The 20,228-nt window shown below is 43.2% G+C and overlaps 1 protein-coding gene across 1 annotated transcript in view; it reads left to right on the top strand.

Annotated features, from left to right (window-relative positions):
* The window catches only part of helz (helicase with zinc finger), a 76,122-nt gene that overhangs the window by 26,435 nt on the left and 29,459 nt on the right, over positions 1 to 20,228 (top strand). The window contains exons 13-21 of the mRNA XM_083766011.1: positions 2,020 to 2,146; positions 3,333 to 3,545; positions 7,934 to 8,067; positions 10,731 to 10,910; positions 12,627 to 12,728; positions 13,925 to 14,103; positions 17,243 to 17,361; positions 19,167 to 19,312; positions 19,937 to 20,084. Coding sequence (XP_083622137.1) covers positions 2,020 to 2,146; positions 3,333 to 3,545; positions 7,934 to 8,067; positions 10,731 to 10,910; positions 12,627 to 12,728; positions 13,925 to 14,103; positions 17,243 to 17,361; positions 19,167 to 19,312; positions 19,937 to 20,084 — 1,348 coding nt within the window. The remainder of the gene's footprint in view (positions 1 to 2,019; positions 2,147 to 3,332; positions 3,546 to 7,933; positions 8,068 to 10,730; positions 10,911 to 12,626; positions 12,729 to 13,924; positions 14,104 to 17,242; positions 17,362 to 19,166; positions 19,313 to 19,936; positions 20,085 to 20,228) is intronic.

Raw genomic sequence — 20,228 nt, 5'->3', positions numbered from 1 at the left:
GTCATAGGCTCAATATGTTAGTTTGTCACCTCCCCCTTCAAATTCAATAGATCCCTGTCCTTTTATTTACAGATGTAATTTCCTGGGGTCTAGTAGGAATATAGTAAATAATAATAAAGAAATCGCCATAAAATGTTGTGTAAAAAAAAACATATTTAGCCACTTGTTCGAATGTCCCCACCCCCTGTCAAAACATAAAAATAACAAATGAGCAAATAATAATTTCAATAGCAATTTTTTAACACATCTTTTACTTTCTCTAACAACCTAAACATGAACCTTGGTTGAAAAAAACTAAAGTTGTTCTTTAAGGACATGTCTGCCCCTCACCCATAGTTGGAAAGAACCGCAAATCACAAGCAGCTCACTACTTTTGTTGTACACCTGTATGCTACACTACCTTTGTTCACAATGCCTGTATGACGTCATTGATGTGGTCATTATGAGTGGTTAACGACAACTAGCCGTGGACTGTGTGTTCTAGCCAAAGCTGCAAAAGACTGGGAATTCACTGGAACTACTTAAGTCAACTTAATTTGCTGCTCTTTGTGTGTGTGTATATCACTTTGACAGCTGATATAGTCGGGTAGCTCATGTCTACTACTGGCTACCTCTCACAACAACTTAGCTGTACAGTACCACTCCTTTTATTTTCTGGCCCTGTCATTAACTTCCTCTTCTCCTTTCTGTCTTCTCTCTCTGGAAGAGGAACTGAAGATTCTGCTATTTGGACAGTGATGTTCTTTTTTTGGGGGGGATTTGATCGTCCTGTGAATAATGACAGGGATAAATTTGAGGCGCAGAAAAGGTCTATCGGAAGTCAGTCAGGCATCAGAGCCTATGTGGTATGTGGCTTAACCACTCAGCCATCGGCATCCCCCTCTGGACATTGTCTTGATGACAATTTTTTTTTTCTTTATTAAAAAATAATACTTGTGAACCAGAGACCTATATATCCAATCAGGCTTCCCTTATCTACTGACAAATAAAGAAATTATAACTGTTAAGATTATCCAAGGCACGCTATTTTAGTTTTCTCCCACCACAAGGTGTCAGCCTTGAACTTCACAATGCATCTGTGGCAGGTCCTTTGGTATGCACTTCATTTGACAGTGCAATGCTGCCCCTTGCTGTTAAAGTCATAGACTTGGCTGGCACAAATTACATCCTAAACACATATTAACATCCATAGACTTTGGCTGGGACGGGAATGCATACTGTAATTATACTCTAAAGTCCATAGACTTGCCTGGCCTATGACGTAATTTCAGAAAGCCATGCATTTCCCCTCCAAAAATAGTTTTTTTCCACCCTCATGTTTCCTCCTATTTACACTTTGACACAGCTCTCTTACTCCTATTACTGTATGTTCCCCTCTGTGAGAATGCAAGCAAATTGTTGCATGAAAATGTCAAGACCCCAGAATGTTTGCTTTGGGCCCCTAAATGCATTTGGTTTGCAAGTACGCTTCAAATCAATTTCTTCAAGGCACTTTTTGTCACCTTTCAAAAGTTTATCATCAGGATTTCTTTCGATTTCATCACTTGCAGAAGAGGATCAGAGAGGCAGTCAGAAGCAATTATGGACTAATGCAAAGTATTTTCCCTAGAGAGCCGACATCACATCGGCTCTCTTGGCTTAGTATATGGATAAGAATCAACTCGATGGATGTCAAACTGCTTATCTCTAAACCATCACCTAGTTTATTTTGTAGGCATCTGTGGGGAATTCTTTCTCAAAATATATCAATTTCTATAGACTAGTTGGCTACCATATGTTCTTTTGTTACAATTTTGTCATTTTTGAATGCATTGAAGTGATGTTGACATGTGGTCAAGCATGAAGGATGTCATGCCAAGCCTTATATTGAATATTACATACATTTTTGATCAAAGTGAGATGCTGGCATTTGTCAGTGCCATATTGCTATTCATCATATAAAAAAGTATATCTGGCTTGAAGTGGTTACAGTATGAAGACATGTAGAGGAAACAAATGTGTTTGTTTTTTGTCTCCCAGGTTCAACATCAAAGTAAACCTCCAGCTGGTAACCAGCTTCATGCTGACTGGTATCTCTGGTGGAGCCAAGTATGCCCAGAATGGACAGCTCTTCGCCCGCTTCAAATTGACAGAAACCCTTTCAGAGGTAATTCGGCTGTACTCCGGTGCAGTCTGCAAGCGATGTACAATAACTAATGCAGTACACTACTACACACGCAGCCCCTTAACCCATTTTGGCGGGAACCCATTTTGGTGTTAGCATTACGTTATGCTTTAGCTATTGAAAAATAGCAGATCTACAAGCTCATAGCGCACCACCGAGTGGCGCGCTACGAGCTTGTAGGTCTGCTATTTTTGAAAAACGACTGACATAGAAACATAGCCTTTTCAGAAAGCTGTCAGGATATAGAAGACATTTTTTTAATCTAATCTCAGGTCAAAATAAGTTAAAGGACAACTTTAGTTTTTTTCAACCAAGGTTCATGTTTTAGGTTGTTATTAGAGAAACTAAAAGGTGAGAGTTAATTTTCTTTCATTTGCTGCTTTCTTTCGTTTTAGGGATTTTAGCTCTTTTTGACAGGGGGGCGGGGGCATTCGAGCATGGGGCTAAATATGTATTTTTTTTACCAAATTTGATGGAGATTTATTTATTTATTATTTACTATAGTCCTAATAAACCCCAGGAAATTACATCTGGCCACAGAAGATCACAGGATCTACTGAATGTGAAGGTAGCCTACTGGGAAGGCTTATACTGTGTGTATAGGCTCAATATGTCAGTTTGTCACATTCAATAGATCCTGTGATATTTTGTGGCCAGATGTAATTTATTGGGGTTTATTAGGACTATAGTAAATAATAAAAAAAATAATCGCCATAATATTTTGTAAAAAAATACATATTTAGCCCCATGCTCGAATGCCCCCGCCCCCCTGTCAAAAACTGCTAAAATCCCCAAAATGAAAGAAAGCAGCAAATGAAAGAAAATTTACACTCACCTTTTAGTTTCTCTAATGACAACCTAAAACATGAACCTTGGTTGAAAAAAACTAAAGTTGTCCTTTAAAGGAGCATTTCACCCATTTTCAACCTTGTCATCACATAATTAGTATACTAACGGTAATTAATAAGTCCAATAAGGCTGTAGTTTCCATTGGCTTGTTGTCATTGATGGGCAAGTTTCTGAAGTGTGCCTTACATTTAGGAAAAGCCAGGTTATTTCATGATTCCAGGGGTTTCACGTGCACAGCTCCTGCACTTTATCCACTCGATTTATGCCTTCAGTGTGATGATGATGCTGATGATCATGTGTATCTTTGCCATCATCCCAGGATACACTGGCTGGACGTCTGGTGATGACCAAGGTGAACTCTGTCCTGCTGCTACCACTGGGCCGAGAGTGGGCGAGTATCCAGGCGCCCCCTGGCGCCAAAGAGCGTGTGTACGAAGCGGTGATTGAGGAGAAGACCAAGGACTACATCTTCTTGAGAATCTGCAAGGACTGCTGCGAAGAGTTGGGACTGCTGCCAGACAGGGAACTACAGGTACGGATCACACAAAGGGGGACAAAGCTGATTTGAGTTGTGTTAATGCGTGACATTTGGGATGTACAAAGGCACAGGATGTTAATTGACCCTTCGCTAAGCCACTCCACCCACTCCACTCTGCGATGGCAAGACGTCCGTGTTGATGATCATCCATCCGATGTTCGGATATGATTTGTGATTTTTCACCGCATCGCGATTGAAATATGAACGTTTCTAGTGAAAGAAACATTCTGAGCTAATGCTAACATTAGCCGTTTCTTCTTCTCCGTCGCTCCGTTGGCTGGAGCTAACTACCTCCAATGGCCACTTGGGCGGCAGTGAAAGTGGTTATGTATAACTCAGGCGCCAGTGCCCACCATTTCTCCCAGCTCAGGAGTAGGAACGAGGCTCTGTGCCTCATTTTTGCTGGATGGATGGATGGATGGGGGGGGATGGATGGATTTGGTTAAAGAGTTCAAGAGAATAATGACTGATGGGAAGAAGCTGTTTCTGGATCTGGTGGTTGAGGTCTTGAGGCATCTGTAGCCCTTTCGCCTCTGTGAATAGGAGGGGTGGAACAGTCCGTTGTTGGGGTGGGAGGCATCCTTAATGATACTAAGGGCCTTAGACCGGCGGTGCCGTGTCATTAGTCAGAAGGTTCATTGTTCCGAAATGACTATCCCTATCTCTAACCCTAACCTAAACCTAAACGCAAGCACGGGGGCAAACCTGAACCTAACCGCAAGCACGGGAGCAGTGCATGTTCGGACTAACGGGACTTCGCATCTATGGGCAGTTCCCAGACCGGCAGCGCTGCTTGTAGATGGACTCTATTGTTGGCAGTGAAGAGCCTATGATACGCTGCACAGTTTTCACCACCCTCTGCAGTGTTTTCTGCTCCGCAACAGTACAGTTTCCATCCATACCAAGCTGTAATGCAGTAGGTGAGTGTACTTTTCGATGGTGCAACGGTAGAAGTCTGGTGGGAAAGTTTGACTTTCCTCAATCTCCTCAGGAAAAAGAGACGCTGGTGGGCCTTCTTTATCAGGGAGGATGTATTTTGGGTCCAGGAAAGGTCTTCAGATATGTGGACCCCCAGAAACTTGAAGCTGGTGACACGCTCCACCTCCACAACATTGATGAGGATGGGAGCATGCTGCACCCCTCTGCACCGTCTGAAGTCCACAACCAGCTCCTTTGTCTTGGAGGTGTTTAGGGCGAGGTTGTTCTCTGCGCACCACCTCACCTGATGTTGTACCTCCTCCATATAGGTACGTTCATCGTTGATGACATGGTTTGAGCCATGTGCAGTCTAAAGTGAAGAGTGAGTAGAGGAGGGGGCTCAGGACTCAACCTTGCGGGAGACCAGTGTTCAGGGTGATGGCTCACTGACACTTCAGTCAGGGCAGAGTTGGAGGATGAAAGGTGCACAGATCGATTGCGCTGCCTCTAGCAAAAGGTTACACGTTGGGGCAGTGAGCCATCGGAAGTCTGTATGTTGTTGTGTAATTGCAATTAAAAATACAGTTGTTTGTGTGTGTGTGTGTGTGTGTGTGTGTGTGTGTGTGTGATTCTGGGTAATTGCAGCGTTTGTGGAATGTACACACCATGGCATGAAATTATGCAAATAATGCAGTTCAGTTGAACTGTGCTGTTTACCACAGAGGGTTTACATTACAATGCAAGTCACAATCTACAGTTACTCAACCGTAGCTAACCAATGAATATTGTATGTTCATTGCATGTTGGAAAATACTCTGGTAGAATAGTTTTTGTAAGCAAATTGTCACAGTATCTGCTCCTTTTCCCCATCTGTGATGTTTTGACAAAAGCGACTTTGAGAGAGTGTGTATTTTGACAATTCTATCATCAACTGCGTGTTGTCTTCTCTGTTGGCAGTAAGCACCTGTTCACAAATGTTAATTAATAGGTTCTGGGCACAAAGGAACAATAACCATACATAATTAATTACGTGACAGTATTTCCAAAAAAAAATGAAGCATCTTACATTTTCAAGATCACTGGCCCCACCATTATAACCACAGTCCTGGGCCGTTCCTGGGGGTATTGATGTTCCGAGAACCCCCCGGGATCCCCACACGGTAACTTCGTCATTTCTGTACCGTTTCGGACATGGGGCGGTTCGCTGGGGCCGGGCGGCACCCTGGGCGCGTTCCTTGTGGTCTGGATGTTCCGGGGACCACCACACAGTACACTACACTACAATACAGTACAGAGTACAGTAACTTAAACAATAAATGTATAGTTGCACCGCTCAGTTCACACAGGTGTGATTCCCCCCCCCCCTTCCCCCTTTAATGCATGTAGAATTTGTTATTGGCATTCATTTTATAGCAAAAGACAATAGGTCTAAAAAAAACCTTACTAAATAAATGAATGGATTAGAAATTAAGACATACTATACCTGTCATTCAGGATGGAAAAAGTTGTCCTTTTGGGGAGAAGTCACTAAGTTTCTAAACCCGGCCAGTGTATGGTGACATCTACTGGTCCGGACGATCTGAAATGTACCTCTGCATTAGCAGTGTTGAGTTACTGTTGACTACAACTGTGTGTGACATCATTGGGAATTGGCATAATTAATGAAAATTTAGAAAAAAGGTATATACAGTATATTCTCTAGGGATGCAATATAGTAACTGCATCAATCATTTTACAAGTGGTAACAGTGTTGTTCCCAGGTGTAACGACACATTCGGACAGTCTGCCTTTTCAGTAAAGGGAGCTAACTTATGGAACTCCTTGCCTATGGTCTTAAAACTAGAGACGGATGGTAATGTCATGTGTTCTATAGAGGTCTCAAACTATGGTTGAAATCAGATCAACTGTGCTCACATGTATAGCTCCTGACTGGTTACGAGAATGATTGTTTACTTTTGTACTGGAGGTTATGTAATGTACTGTAACCTTGCTGTAAATTTCACTTGAATGTACTTTTTATTGAATGTACTTCTTATTTTTAGATTGGGTGTTCTTTTAACTTTGTATTTTCAGAAAAGTCTCCTATGGACAAGTGGTGAAAACTAGCACTCGTGCTAACACACTGTAAACGATGCATCTACAAGTTGTACAATTGTGCAATGAGCAATGTGATTGTTATGTCCATATCAAATAAATAAACATAAACATCAACACATTGATTATAATTTCAAGAATCCAAGTATATCGAAATGTAAACAGAAATATTGTCTTTGTACCGTATCGTTTTTGCAATTCAAATAATCGATTGTATCAATACTAAGTACTTGTGCATTGTACAGCAATTTTAAATGGAGGGATTATTTTTTTCCAGTCGTTTTTTGGTGGAAGTTGGAGATCCATGCCCCACCCGGCTATGCAATACCCGCTGTACCCATGTCAGAGTACCCGTTCCACCCATTGGCCTCTCTGTGTCCCTGCCCGAATATGGAGTGTTGTGATGTCGGAACAAACTAGCTCCATATATGGACCCTGGGCCGAGGCCCTGTCCAGGGCCCGGGGAGAGGCCTTTAGTGGATATATGGACCCTGGGCCGAGGCCCTGTCCAGAGCCCGGGGAGAGGCCTTTAGTGGATATATGGACCCTGGGCCGAGGCCCTGTCCAGAGCCCGGGGAGAGGCCTTTAGTGGATATATGGACCCTGGGCCGAGGCCCTGTCCAGAGCCCGGGGAGAGGCCTTTAGTGGATATATGGACCCTGGGCCGAGGCCCTGTCCAGAGCCCGGGGAGAGGCCTTTAGTGGATATATGGACCCTGGGCCGAGGCCCTGTCCAGAGCCCGGGGAGAGGCCTTTAGTGGATATATGGACCCTGGGCCGAGGCCCTGTCCAGAGCCCGGGGAGAGGCCTTTAGTGGCGGTTCTGGACAAACGTGAGCACTGCACTCCCTGTGGGGGTGTGGAAGGCGTGTGTGTGGAATTTGAAGTCTGTGAGGTGAACAGTTCTCGAGTTACGTGCATTACAGCCGTACACGCGTACGTACAAACGTACAGATAGACACTGACAGAGACATGGTGCATTTATAGATAGACAGTGGCCTTGTTGTTAGAGTGTCCGCCCTGAAACTGGGAGGTCGGGGTTCGATCCCTGCCAAGCAGGGACCCAATGCCTCCCTGCTTGGCACTCTGCATCAATGTGTTGGATTGGGGGGTCAAATCAACTAATCAAATGATTCCCGAGCGCGGCACGGCTGCAGCTCACTGCTCCTTGGCTGCGGCTCACTGATCCAAGTGATGGGTCAAATGCTGAGAACAAATTTCAGTTTACCTATTTATATCCATATTCATACATTTTTGGTTAATGTATCGTTACACCCCTAATATTCTCACATTATGGTAGAAGTATAGTGGAAGATGGATAGTTGCTGAGCTGACTGTGGTGTTAATGGACGGATTGTGTTGCCTCTGTCAGGTGGAGTTGCAGTTCCAGCTGAACCGGCTGCCGCTGTGTGAGATGCACTATGCCCTGGACCGCATCAAAGACAGCAACAACATCCTCTTTCCTGATGCCAGCCTGATGCCGACTATCCCATGGAGCCCTAACAGGTACATGGACAGGCAACGATTGAAATGCCCTACGTATAACTTTATTCTTTTATCCTTTCATAATGTGGATATATTTTTGTTGTTGTCCTGTTTGTTTTTGTCCCCCCCCCCTCTATTTCTGTCTGCAAATTGCTGTAGCTTGTACAGAAAATAATTTCACTGGTTTCTTCCTCCTTCATTTACGCACCAGCTGGGAGAAGGAAGGGCCTGGTCTCTCCACAATCCCTGCTTATGTTTAGAAAATGTCCAATTTTACTGCTCACTCACTGTCCACACAGTTCCAGTTTGGCATTGAATGTAACGACTTGGATTCAGTTGCAATTCTATCCTGTCAAATTGAGTCCGTTGAGCAGGTATGTTGTGTGGGGCACATTAATCCACTCCCGTTGACGTAATTGACACAATACTATAGTGTGAAGTGAGGGGCAGTCTTATCATCGTACATAATCATTCCGGCCAATCACAATTGTTCGTTAGAGAATTTGTCATGATGTAAAATAGACACTGATGTAAACTTTGTCCTACACAAATGTTTGTGTAGGACAAAGTTTGTGCACATACTCCAAAAGCTGGACATACTGTAAGAGGGTCTATCGCCCCTCAATAAAACTCATTTTTGAGTGGACCCACAGGGTTCACAGACCACAGTAACCTTTCAAAAAGACTATGGTCCGGTCCCATGAGCGCGGCGCGGGCCATGCAGCGGAGAGCGGGGCTCTATACCTGTTTAGTACAGTCACACCAAGGCAAGCTTATACAAATCGGATCCCCTCCCAACCAATCAATACTGGGGTGCAGAGTATGGAAATAAAATGTTTCACAAATATTCCCCTCCAAAAATTCACAGCAAATGAGAGGTATTGTGTTGAGGCACAAAGAACACTTTTACTTAAGTTTAAAAACGAAAAATAAATAAAATAAAAATAAATTTGCCCAGGGTCCACAGAGAGGTGGTCCGCGGTACAGTCGTGGACCGCGGCCCCCCTATTGAGGACCCCTGCTCTAGACTAACCCCTGCAAGGGTTCGTCATCCAAAAAGGATGCCAGTTTTTGTTTATGCATTTGGACTGAAGCCAGGCGAGCTTAATGAGGCAAAGTCTTTATTATACAGAAACGTCTTTAATATAGTTGTCAGAACAATCTGTCTTTGCTGATTGGACATGCATTCAGAAAACTTAAATTCTTTGAAGCTTTCAATTTCTCCCTCTGAAGCAGAGCAGGTGTTTCGGAGGGACTAATCTTTATTGACGAGAGCCAAAGTCGAACATAATTCCCTTCCTGCTTTTCTAGGCTACTGCCTTATCTGAGCAGCAGGCTATGAATGCTGCAGGCTTGGTTTTAATTGGAAATAGTTGAGTTTTAGTTAAGTTTATACTTGATAGTATTTCCAGGCACTTGAGTGTTATGCCTCCAGTTTTACACCCAGGTATGAACACAACCTATGTGGTTGTTCTAATCTTCCTGGTATGTCTCTGTTGGAGCTTAATCAATTTGGTGCTGCTGGATTCACAGCTTCAGGGGATGTAGTCAGGCTAATGAGGACAGTGATATTAGGAGACACACAAACTCCATTCACGAGCATTCGCACAAGACACACATGCGCATTTAGTGCTATGTTTGCATGAACTGGGGGTGTTCATGCATACTGTATCCATTATTGGCACACTCTTATACTGTGCTTTGACTGAAGGAAGCTGAGCCGTACCGGCTGACTTCATATCCCTCTAATTCATTCTCATTCACCGTGTACTGTAGCTCTTTCTCAATAACTCCCCTATATTATGAAATAGATTTTCTTTGTCTATTTTACTATTTTCTATTGTCCTACTACAGACGTATCACAAAGTAACCACCCTTGTCCTTGACGTATAATTTACATTAACTTTATACAATGTAACAACCCTTATTTCTAGTGCTGTATACAATGTAAAGAACATGTAGTGGTGTAAAGGTTGCAACATAAACTAACAGGACAAAGGATTTAAAACTGAATAATTATTTACAAAAGAAATAAAAGGTTACAAAAATATCTGAATTGAAGATGCCTAACCTATAACAGAAAACAACTAAACTAAGTACACTCAATCAAAACAAAAGAAGAATCAAAGTCTCTAAAGGCTTGGTTTGGGTGAGAGGACAGAGGGATTTAATCTCTGCTGCTGTTAAGCTGACAGTCCTCTGAAATCGTGAGCTCCAACTGAGGCTTTATAGGAGAGGACTCTGAAGCACAGCCAATCATGGTAAGGGTGTGGACCTAATCATCCAATGGAAATGAAGGGGTAGGTAGGTCCAGAGGCTGGACCTGACAATCTGCTTCCTTCTGCTCAATCATTCATTTCACACTCAACAGCAACCAATCAGCACCACACCCACTCCACACTTCTCTCAGCACTCGGCTCCATTACGCATTCACCACCTTATTAGGGACACAAAAAGAAAGCAATATAATACAAGCCACCAATAAGATCAATATACAAAATACGGCTGCCGTAACATACAAAAACAAATAGCTGATCTACAATATTTTTCTTTAAAATATATTATTAAACAAAAATTCGACATGGAAATGATTGACCATTATGCAAAAAAATAATAATTGCGATTATCTCAAACTCTCCATCCCTCACTCTCCCTGTGTGTGTTTGTTTGTGCGGGCCCTCTAGGCAGTGGGACGAGCAGCTGGACCCCCGGCTCAACGCCAAGCAGAAGGAGGCCATCCTGGCCATCACCACGCCCGTGGCCCACCCACTGCCCCCCGTCCTCATCATTGGGCCCTATGGCACCGGCAAGACCTTCACCCTGGCACAGGCCGTCAAACACATCCTCCGGCAGGACCACAGCAGGTCCGAACACGGGCAGAAAAAGCCATGTTGATAGTCGTGTGTGTGTGTGTGTGTGTGTGTGTGTGTGTGTGTGTGTGTGTGTGTGTGTAGATATTAACAGACACTTTGGGTGAGTTTGCACCCAAAGTGTACGCACGCATGCATATTGGCATACCATGTGCTGTGCCCCACAATGACCCCCCCCCCCCCCCCCCCCGCTGAACTATGATTTGATCAATCCAGCTCTGTCACTGTAGTGACTTGTGATTTGAAGTGTAATGACAGTGCATAGCACAAATGTCCTCTTTGTGCATGTTGCATTACATGCATACACCCCCGTCACTGTGCAGAGATGGCAAGAAAAATAACAATGGTCCATAAATCCATTAGAAATGTATGCGAGCATGTCAGGCCCCCTTAAATAGAAGAGATAGATTTTTCTTTTCATAAAGTTGGAGGTTTATATGTAATGAAAACTCCAGTGGAAAAATGTGCAACAATGCAATATTAATTAGAAACGTTCTAACCTGTGTTTTATATATTCTATGTTTGCTTTTAACACATCTATAATTCATACCAGAGACGAGACATAGTGACCCCTGTAGACCTGCTTATCATTGTGTAACATGGGGATGTACAGATCACGGTCAGATACACCCAGCATGTCCCGCTTTCTATTCAAAGCGGGCCACAATCTGACGTATTCCGCTCGATATTTAAATGTAAAACACTGAATTATTTCTGCGTTACAAGTCTATTTCACCAAGCTTGTGCACTACTGTTTTACGTAGCCTTATCACTAATACATTTTTAAAGCTATTCAATTGTCAATATCTGCATCTTAAGAAAACGATGGGAGTGAGAGATGAGATCATCTTTATTGATTTAAAATAAATACGAGCGAAATTGAGAAACGACTGTTTCATGTTTGGTATATGGGCATTGGATATTCAGCCAACTTGAGCCAATTGTGCTTATTTTCAGTTTTCAACCGTTTTTATTTATTTCGGTGCATCACTATTAAGGTTGGGCGATATGCCAATTGTTTTCAACCGCCCATCGTCTGACAAATATTCGCCGATTAACGATGTATTCGTGTCATAAAAGTAAAGCCAGATCTACAAGCTCTCAAGGCGCCGCGTCCTGCCTGTTTTTGCAGCTCCGTTCACTAGGCGTTGAGAGCTTGTAGATCAGTCTGTTTCTGCAGCGCAGCTGCGCAGCCAGGGTAACTTGCTCCCTTGCCTCCCCGCACCGGTCAGTCGGAGGCTCGGAGCAGAGCCCACAAGCTGCTGCGGCCGGGCTGCTGCTGATCTACAAGCTCTCAAGGCATCGCGTCCTGCCTGTTTTTGCAGTGCCGTTTGCCACGCGTTGAGAGCTTGTAGATCTGTATTTTTGCAGCGCTGGTGTCGGGGTTCGTTCACGTTTTCAATAAAAAATAACTTAGATTACAGGCGGATATGAAGGTCAATCAGTGGGTTGCAGCACCAGTAGGGGCTACACGCTATGCCCGATGCTGCTGAGTGCGGGGACTGTGGGAGCATACATTATAACGGAGGTGATTTCTAATAAAAATATTCGGCGATTGGATTCGTATATTCGCGATTGACAATGTATTCGTATCGTCACCCAACCCTAATCACTATTTATTTATTTCTCTGAACCAGTATTTAATCTCTTCTGAACATTTCATCTATTCTCCTCACCAAAGCTTTGTTCTCCTGTCCTCTGTATCTCCAGGGTCCTGATTTGCACCCATTCCAATAGTGCGGCTGACCTTTACATTAAGGACTACCTTCATCCGTACGTGGAAGCAGGCAATCCGCACGCCAGACCTCTCAGGTAAGGACACACACACACACTGTCAATCAGACTCAGACTTGTGGAACTTTGGTTCGGATACACAAGCCAATTTTGAAGTTTCGTTTCTCGATATGTGACAGACGCGCGCACACACACACACACACACACACGTGCGCGCACACAGATTCCATGAACTTATAGATGGATGAACTGTGTTTACTTCATTTACCCTGTAAAATAATGTAAATGAAACAATACGTTTTTAAAATCTTTTTATTCTATTCCTAGATTTGTACTACTATCTTGTGTCTCTGCTCAGTAGAACTTAATACCAAGCTCACGTTTTTGACCTAACCTTTTCTGGGCCATCATCAACGGCTGTGGTCTGTGGTGCCAGCTAAGCCCAGCATAGCCTGGAGGATTCCATATGACGCCTCACTGATCTATATATACATCAACTGAATTAGCCTCCTGGTTAGACCCCTTGGTCAGAGCAGTCCATCTCTGTTAAACTGCAATTAGTGAATGATTGGGCTTGTGTTGCCCCGAAGCAACACGACTGGCAGACATCAGGCTGACTGCAGACGTTACCTCCAGAATGCTAAACCATTCAGTTTGGCCTAAGGACGGACGCGCGCACACACACACACACACACACACACACACACACACACGAGCGCTTCAGACATGCCACATCTCCACTTCTTCTTACACTGCATCAGTGATTCGTAATCACAATGCTGGAAACGAAAAGGGAACACGGTCTCTCTCTGACCTCAAGCTGTGTGTGTATGTGATTCTGCGCTAGCGAAGAACAGATGACTTGTTCCGCATGAGTGGTCTGTGTACTACCCAGGAGTTCTGGTATGAATCCCTCTGTAATCACAGACTCAGGCCCTCCTGTCTGGGGTGAAGATGCTCTTAAAGACCAAATATACTTGGCGTAGAGGTTTGGGTCGTGTAGTTACCCTTGCCAAGATGTAACTCGAAATATTGGAGAGATCTTTCTCCCTCGATTTTACATTGGTATTCCAATTTTCCTCATTCCCTTACATTGCACAGCAAAGCAACTCTTTAGCACATAAACAGAAGGAAAGTAGATTCTGCCATATGTACAGTATAATGTTTTACAAATATTAACTTCCAGTTTATTTTCCTAATCCAGATCTGTGGATCCAGTCTTATTCCTCTGGATCTTATTCTCTTTTTCTCATATTTTGTCTTCATCTTTCCAGGGTATACTTCCGAAACCGCTGGGTGAAGACGGTTCACCCAGTGGTTCAGCAGTACTGTCTGATCTCCAGCACACAGTACACGTTCCAGATGCCCAGGAGGGACGACATCCTCAGGCATCGTGTGGTAGTGGTCACCCTCAGCACCTCCCAGTACCTCTGCCAACTCGACTTGGAGCCCGGTGAGGTCACAGTGCAATCTATAGTGTTCATTTAACTCTTGAGTGTATCTCAAAACGGTGCAGAATAAGAAGTCAAAAGGGTGAAAATTTGGCAAAAGTATAACAAACCATTTGCTAGAGACCAGACGGAATCATAAAACATGGGATGTGATGTTAAGACTATCCATTGTGCCAATAAATGGTGTGGGCTCACATGAGATTTGCCTTGATGTTAAGAGTGGCATTGAGAGGTGTATTTACTTGCGCAAGCAGAGCGTGCAAGTAATGTTATCATGTTATGTTCAGTTCAGTTTTATTTTGGTAAAAAAGCAAAGACATTACATATTTACATTAGATGTATTTTTTTTATTTATTTTTTACCAAAAAGGGGGGGAGTGGGGGACATGAAACAGACAGAGAAAAAAACAGAAGAGAGAGAAAACAAAAAAACATGAAAAACAAAACAAAACATGTCAGGTGCTACGATGCGTATGTCCATTAGCAGATATATCTGTCATCTGCCCAGGCTTTTGACAGGTTGCTCAGACACCGTTGGTATTGGGTCATCTCCAATATTGAACTTCACATCCTTTAGATGTCCCTTGGCGACACTTCGAGTTTTGCTTGGCTTGTATTTTCAAAATAGTCTAAAATTGGGTTGATACCTAGCCTCGGTCCCAGGCTTACTTATCTGCGAAAAGAAAAGCCTGGTCACAACCTAAGGCAGAGAAGCTATCGGCGGTTGTATCCTCCGGAACAGCCGTCAAATGTATTTCCCCCGGATAGGATATTTTCCCGACCAATCACAACACTTGTTTCATTCGCGGAGAATGTTAACTGATTTGTAAAGCATCAACGATTTCACTTCCGCTAAAATCCCGCAACTTCCGCTGATAGTCTTTTCAGCTTAGGTCTTGCCCAGGGTGGTTGAAACCAGGGCAGGAATTACACGGTGGCCATTGCTTCCTTTTTAACCTCCAGGGTTGTTTAACAATCTGGTCTCGGCAGATAAGACGTAGATGTACTCCATGTACTCCATGTACATCCATGTGCAAATCTTTTGATCAGCTGGGATAACTTTGGTATTTGGCATTTGGTCCCTTGCAGGGGACATTTCGCAATCAAGAGAGAACTCATTTGAGTCATGTAAAAAAAGACACAGGAAAACAAACCAATTTGTCAGCACAAGCTTAATAACAGTCTAATGCGTCACCAAAGATGGCTTTGTCTCGTTGCTTAGGAACACCATCTGCCTGCTTCTAATGTACTTTACATCATTACCCCCTGCTTCTTCCCTTCTCCCGACATTCCATGCTGATGAAAATCCCCGGGAGAAGAGGCAATGGGGACCCGTGGTGGACCTACTTTATAGTGCTAAGAAATGTCCCCTCCTCCCACAAACGCCTAACACAGTGTGGTCTTCTAAATTATCTTTTCTTTGTAATGATTGATTTAGTTGTTTCCCCTCTTCCACGTTTTGCAGCAGTTATTGTGTTCCTATGCCCACTTGATTCCAGGGGGCACCATGGGCCATTTTTGTCATCACTTGAAATGTGTATATAAACAAAATAAGAAAATTAGCTCCTCTACATAATAGCATTAGAACATTAATGTAACAATATTCTTGATTGTGGCATTCCAACTAAGGGAGTGGTTGTTTAATGTCTGAACATTCCAACCAGTTGCATTGCCCAACTTGCCCATAATAGGGCTTTCACAAGTTTATTTATTTATATATATATATATATATATATTCCTCCAGTTCATCATCCACACCATACCATAGAAAGCAGAAAAACAAGAAAAAAGAAAAAGAAACCAAGACAGCCACAGTATTGCACATGCCTCGAGCCCATTCGTTTTTTTTTTTTTTTTCTTTTCCTATCCTAGGTCTGTCCAATCCATGTATTATTATTTTTAAACGTTTCTTGCAGTCAGTCCCCACCATCGCCATCACCACCACGTCAGTTTATTTCTCCTAACCGTCACATTTCATATCTGTACAGTTGAGTTGGGGGCTTCAGAGGCTGTTCATTGGTTGGTATTCATCCTCTCTCACTCTGTCTCTCTCCCCATTTCCCTTTCGCCTCTCTGCCGCTCATTTGCCATGCCGTTTCATCCACCTCCCCTCTACAGCAGTGAGCGAACGTTTGAGCTTTTTAAATCGGGTTGAGCTGCAGCCCTTTATAAAATGTTTTACCACAGGTGTTTACCACAGGCTGCTTGAAAGAGTTGATGGAGAGGCAGGGTTCTGTGATGGGGCAGGGTATTTAGTGGACGGTCACTGTGCGGCATCCATGTTTTTCCACATAGTAATTGCAACTAGATTAAAACCTGGATGAGAGAACCCATGTAATTTGAAGTTGATTTGCCCTTCTCAGGAGGTTGGCATGAAGTTCAATGAATTGTTAATGAAAATGTCAGCATGGTAATCAATGGGCTCTGCCTCTATGCACACGGAATAACTCTTCCTACTTCCGGGCCCCTTTCCTACTTCCTTCACAGGTGTTACCGATTATACAAATGAAGGCTCTGTTCCATTTAGTGTACAGTACAGTGGTTCTCAAATGTTTTAAGGTCCCCCATCACTCTGAGAGTGTACACATGGAACCAAATGGATTTAATCCTAATTATCTCGCTGCTCCAGCTGTTCCCATTGTGTTGGTTGTGTATGTGCTGCTGGAGCTCGCCTCTCACACCTCTGTGACTGTTATGCTTACTGGCTACGTGCAGTGGCTCTCTCACCGCGATCAACTAGGTACCAGACACGCTAATGCACAATTATACACTCCAGGCAGTACCGTGTGAAAGGAGCAGATGCCCCTGGGGCTCGCTCAGCCTGTGAAGTGCTGCGATGACTAGACTAACCTGGGTTCTAGGCGTTGGGATAAGTTATAGTTTATAGTTGAGTACAAAACTAAGACTTATAAAATCCGGGTAGGCATTTATTGAGCAATCATTATAATTGTTTGAATCATTGGCGATCAGAACCACATTACAGTAAGATTCAAGTTTCCAGATGTAAAACTAAATATCACTATCACACATTGCACTTTAGGGGTAGTCTAATCACATGTAGTAACCTAGTGTTACTACATGTGTAACATGTAACCAAAAATGACTTGACGGCTGACACTGACTTGCTATGTCATTTTGGCAGGACTATTTTCTCATATCCTGTTGGATGAGGCAGCCCAGGCCATGGAGTGTGAGACCATCATGCCTTTCGCTTTGGCCAGCAAGACCACCCGCATCGTGCTGGCCGGAGACCACATGCAGGTAAGCCCAGTACCATTGGATAGGGTGACTGAAGGAATTCCATTATTTTTAAATTGGGTGTTCTAAGGGCCCTATCTTGGGCCAAGTTCGCTAAAGCCACTATTTAGGGATTTAGCATTGCGCAAGGGGTATTCCCCCGCAAATGTTTCTATCTTAGACACCATCCTTTATCCCTAAAACACCTGTGCTACCTGTTACATAATGCATAAGTGTGGTTTCTGCGCAGACCATTATCCCCAGTGCAAACTTATGCCCTCTCCCTCTGCCCATGGAAGAGCCATGTTGCCTTGGAATAAATTTATATTTGATATATTTTGGGTTTGGTGTATAAATCGTGATTTTATTGTCTCAAACAATATCAAGTGAAAAGCAAATGTCGCCTGGCGAAGGGTGCACAGAAACATGGATGTATAACCAGCCAAGGGATTACCCTTAAGATGCCACTTGCGTGGATCCCCTTGTGGTATTTTCTCTGTTTTCTTTCCAAGACCAGAGATTGTCAGACAGCGTTAACGGAAAAAAGTCTTTCTCAATACTCTCAACACTCAGTTCTGGGAAGTATTGCCTCAGACAGACGCAGTGGCATAAAATGAAAACCAAAAAGAATAGCTGCCGTTGCTACTGTAGATTAAATGTAGCATCCAGGTAGAACGATGAGAAATGGCACAGTATTTCCCCAGTAGAGCCAAGGTGTTAACTGCTTCACTGTATAGATAACACAAATTCATCTCCCATTACTCAATGTTTCCAAAGCAACAGTGGGAATTAAAACCTCATTTCCTCAGCTCCTTATTTTTTAAAGACATGCTGTACAAGCACAGGATTAACATTGGACAACGGATGAAAAACCCCACAGATTGCAAACCGGAATTATTTTAATGACATCTCACTCTTGCTCCTTTTTGTTCCATTTTGGAAACAAACTCTCCTTTTGGCCTCCATTGACTGAGTCGGAAAGCTCATTACAGCTGGCTGACCTTTTACCTCCTGCTGGCTTAAATTATGGATCGGACAAAATCTGTGTTAGCCCATTCTGGGCGGGAACCCCTTTTGGCGTTGGCATTATGTTATGCTTTAGCTATTTCAAAAATAGCAGACCTACAAGCTCGTAGCGCGCCACTCGGTGGCGCGCTACGAGCTTGTAGGTCTGCTATTTTTGAAAAATCGAAGAACGACTGACATAGAAACATAGCTTTTTCAGAAAACTGTCAGGATGTAGAAGACATTTATAGAATCTGATCTCAGGTCAGAATGGTAAACTGTCAGGATGTAGAAGACATTTATAGAATCTGATCTCAGGTCAGAATGGGTTAGATAAGCAGCAGTCAAACGGGTAGCATTAATTGAGTGTTTGTGTAGGTCTAGTTTAGATTTAGATTTTTGTGTCGATGTGCAGTTCAGGCTTCTTGTTAAAATAATGGTGGTAAATATTAATCATGTTTTCCATCAGTAAGTACCGATTACCAAACCAGGAATCTAAGAACATTGTACATACAGCATATTAAGATCCATTTTCCCACAATATACGGTCAATTTAAACGTAAAAAGTGTGAATGAATTGAATGAATAAAAACAAGAAATCCTATAAACGTAGCAATGCATGGCACAATGCAAGAATAGTATCATTTCATAACAAAATTAGTCGGATCATAAAATTACAGGCTGAGTGCAGTGTGGACATTTTCAGTCAAATCTTGTCAACACTTGCAGCAGTGAGTTAAAGAAATGATTGAAGGAGGAAATGATGAGACTCAATGGGGGAAATACTTGACCGTGTGCTATTGTGCTACTTCTCTCTCTTGCAGCTCAGTCCATTCGTGTACAGCGAGTTTGCACGAGAGCGCAACCTACACGTGTCACTTCTGGACCGTCTCTACGAGCACTACCCCGGCGAGTTCCCCTGCCGCATCCTCCTCTGTGAGAACTACCGCTCCCACGAAGCCATCATCAAGTAGGTTTGAGCACTGTGGGTTGATGGGAGCGTGGGTGAGATGTCACAGGAGATGGGCCGAGCTAGATGATGTTCGATGATGAGAAATTTGAAAATGAGAAATAAAATGAATATTATTTTTCAGTAAATGTACAAATACCATGCGCTTGAGCTCCACGATTCATGAATTACTGACGTCGAAGCTTCAAAATTCGGCTTGTTCTTAGGGCTAGAAGCTTTGACTTCAAAAGAACGAAGGTCAGCCCTAGTCGGAGGAGAATGGAGGTTGTAGAGAGATAATTCAGGGAATCCAGGCCAATGAGAGAAAATGTATTGAGCCAAACGGCAGTGGATAACTACTGTATGTTGTGACCACTTCCAGATCTTTAGTTTTTCACTTTGTTGGGGCGGGAACCCCTTTTGGTGTTAGCATTATGTTATGCTTCAGATCTACAAGCGCTACGAGCTTGTAGGTCTGAGATAAAAACATAGCTTTTTCAGAAAACTGATGTAGAAGACATTTTTTTAATCTGATCTCAGGTCAAAATGGGTTAAGGCATGAACCGCATAGGTCAAATATAGTTGAAGTGGTAGAAGTCATGAATTGTGCCTCATTTCCCCTCCATCTTCACCCCTTTTCCACAGCTACACATCTGAGTTGTTCTACGATGGGAAGCTGATGGCGAGTGGGAAGCAGCCCTCCCATAAAGACTTCTACCCTCTGACATTCTTCACGGCCAGAGGAGAGGACGTGCAGGAGAAGAACAGCACGGCTTACTACAACAACGCAGAGGTAACGGCTCGTGATGTGTTCACATGTACAGAAACTGAAATTCATGACCCTCTAGTCTCTGCCAGAATTGCCATATGTATTCCCAGAAAGACTATACAACTTGCTAACTATGCTGATGTACGTTTTTGTGCACGATGAGTTAAG

The sequence above is a fragment of the Protomyctophum parallelum genome (assembly GCF_964188405.1).
Source record: "Protomyctophum parallelum genome assembly, chromosome: 5".
Classification (NCBI taxonomy): Eukaryota; Metazoa; Chordata; class Actinopteri; order Myctophiformes; family Myctophidae; genus Protomyctophum; species Protomyctophum parallelum.
The sequence above is the reverse complement of the archived record's forward strand: the minus strand, read 5'-3'. Positions and strand labels throughout refer to the sequence as shown.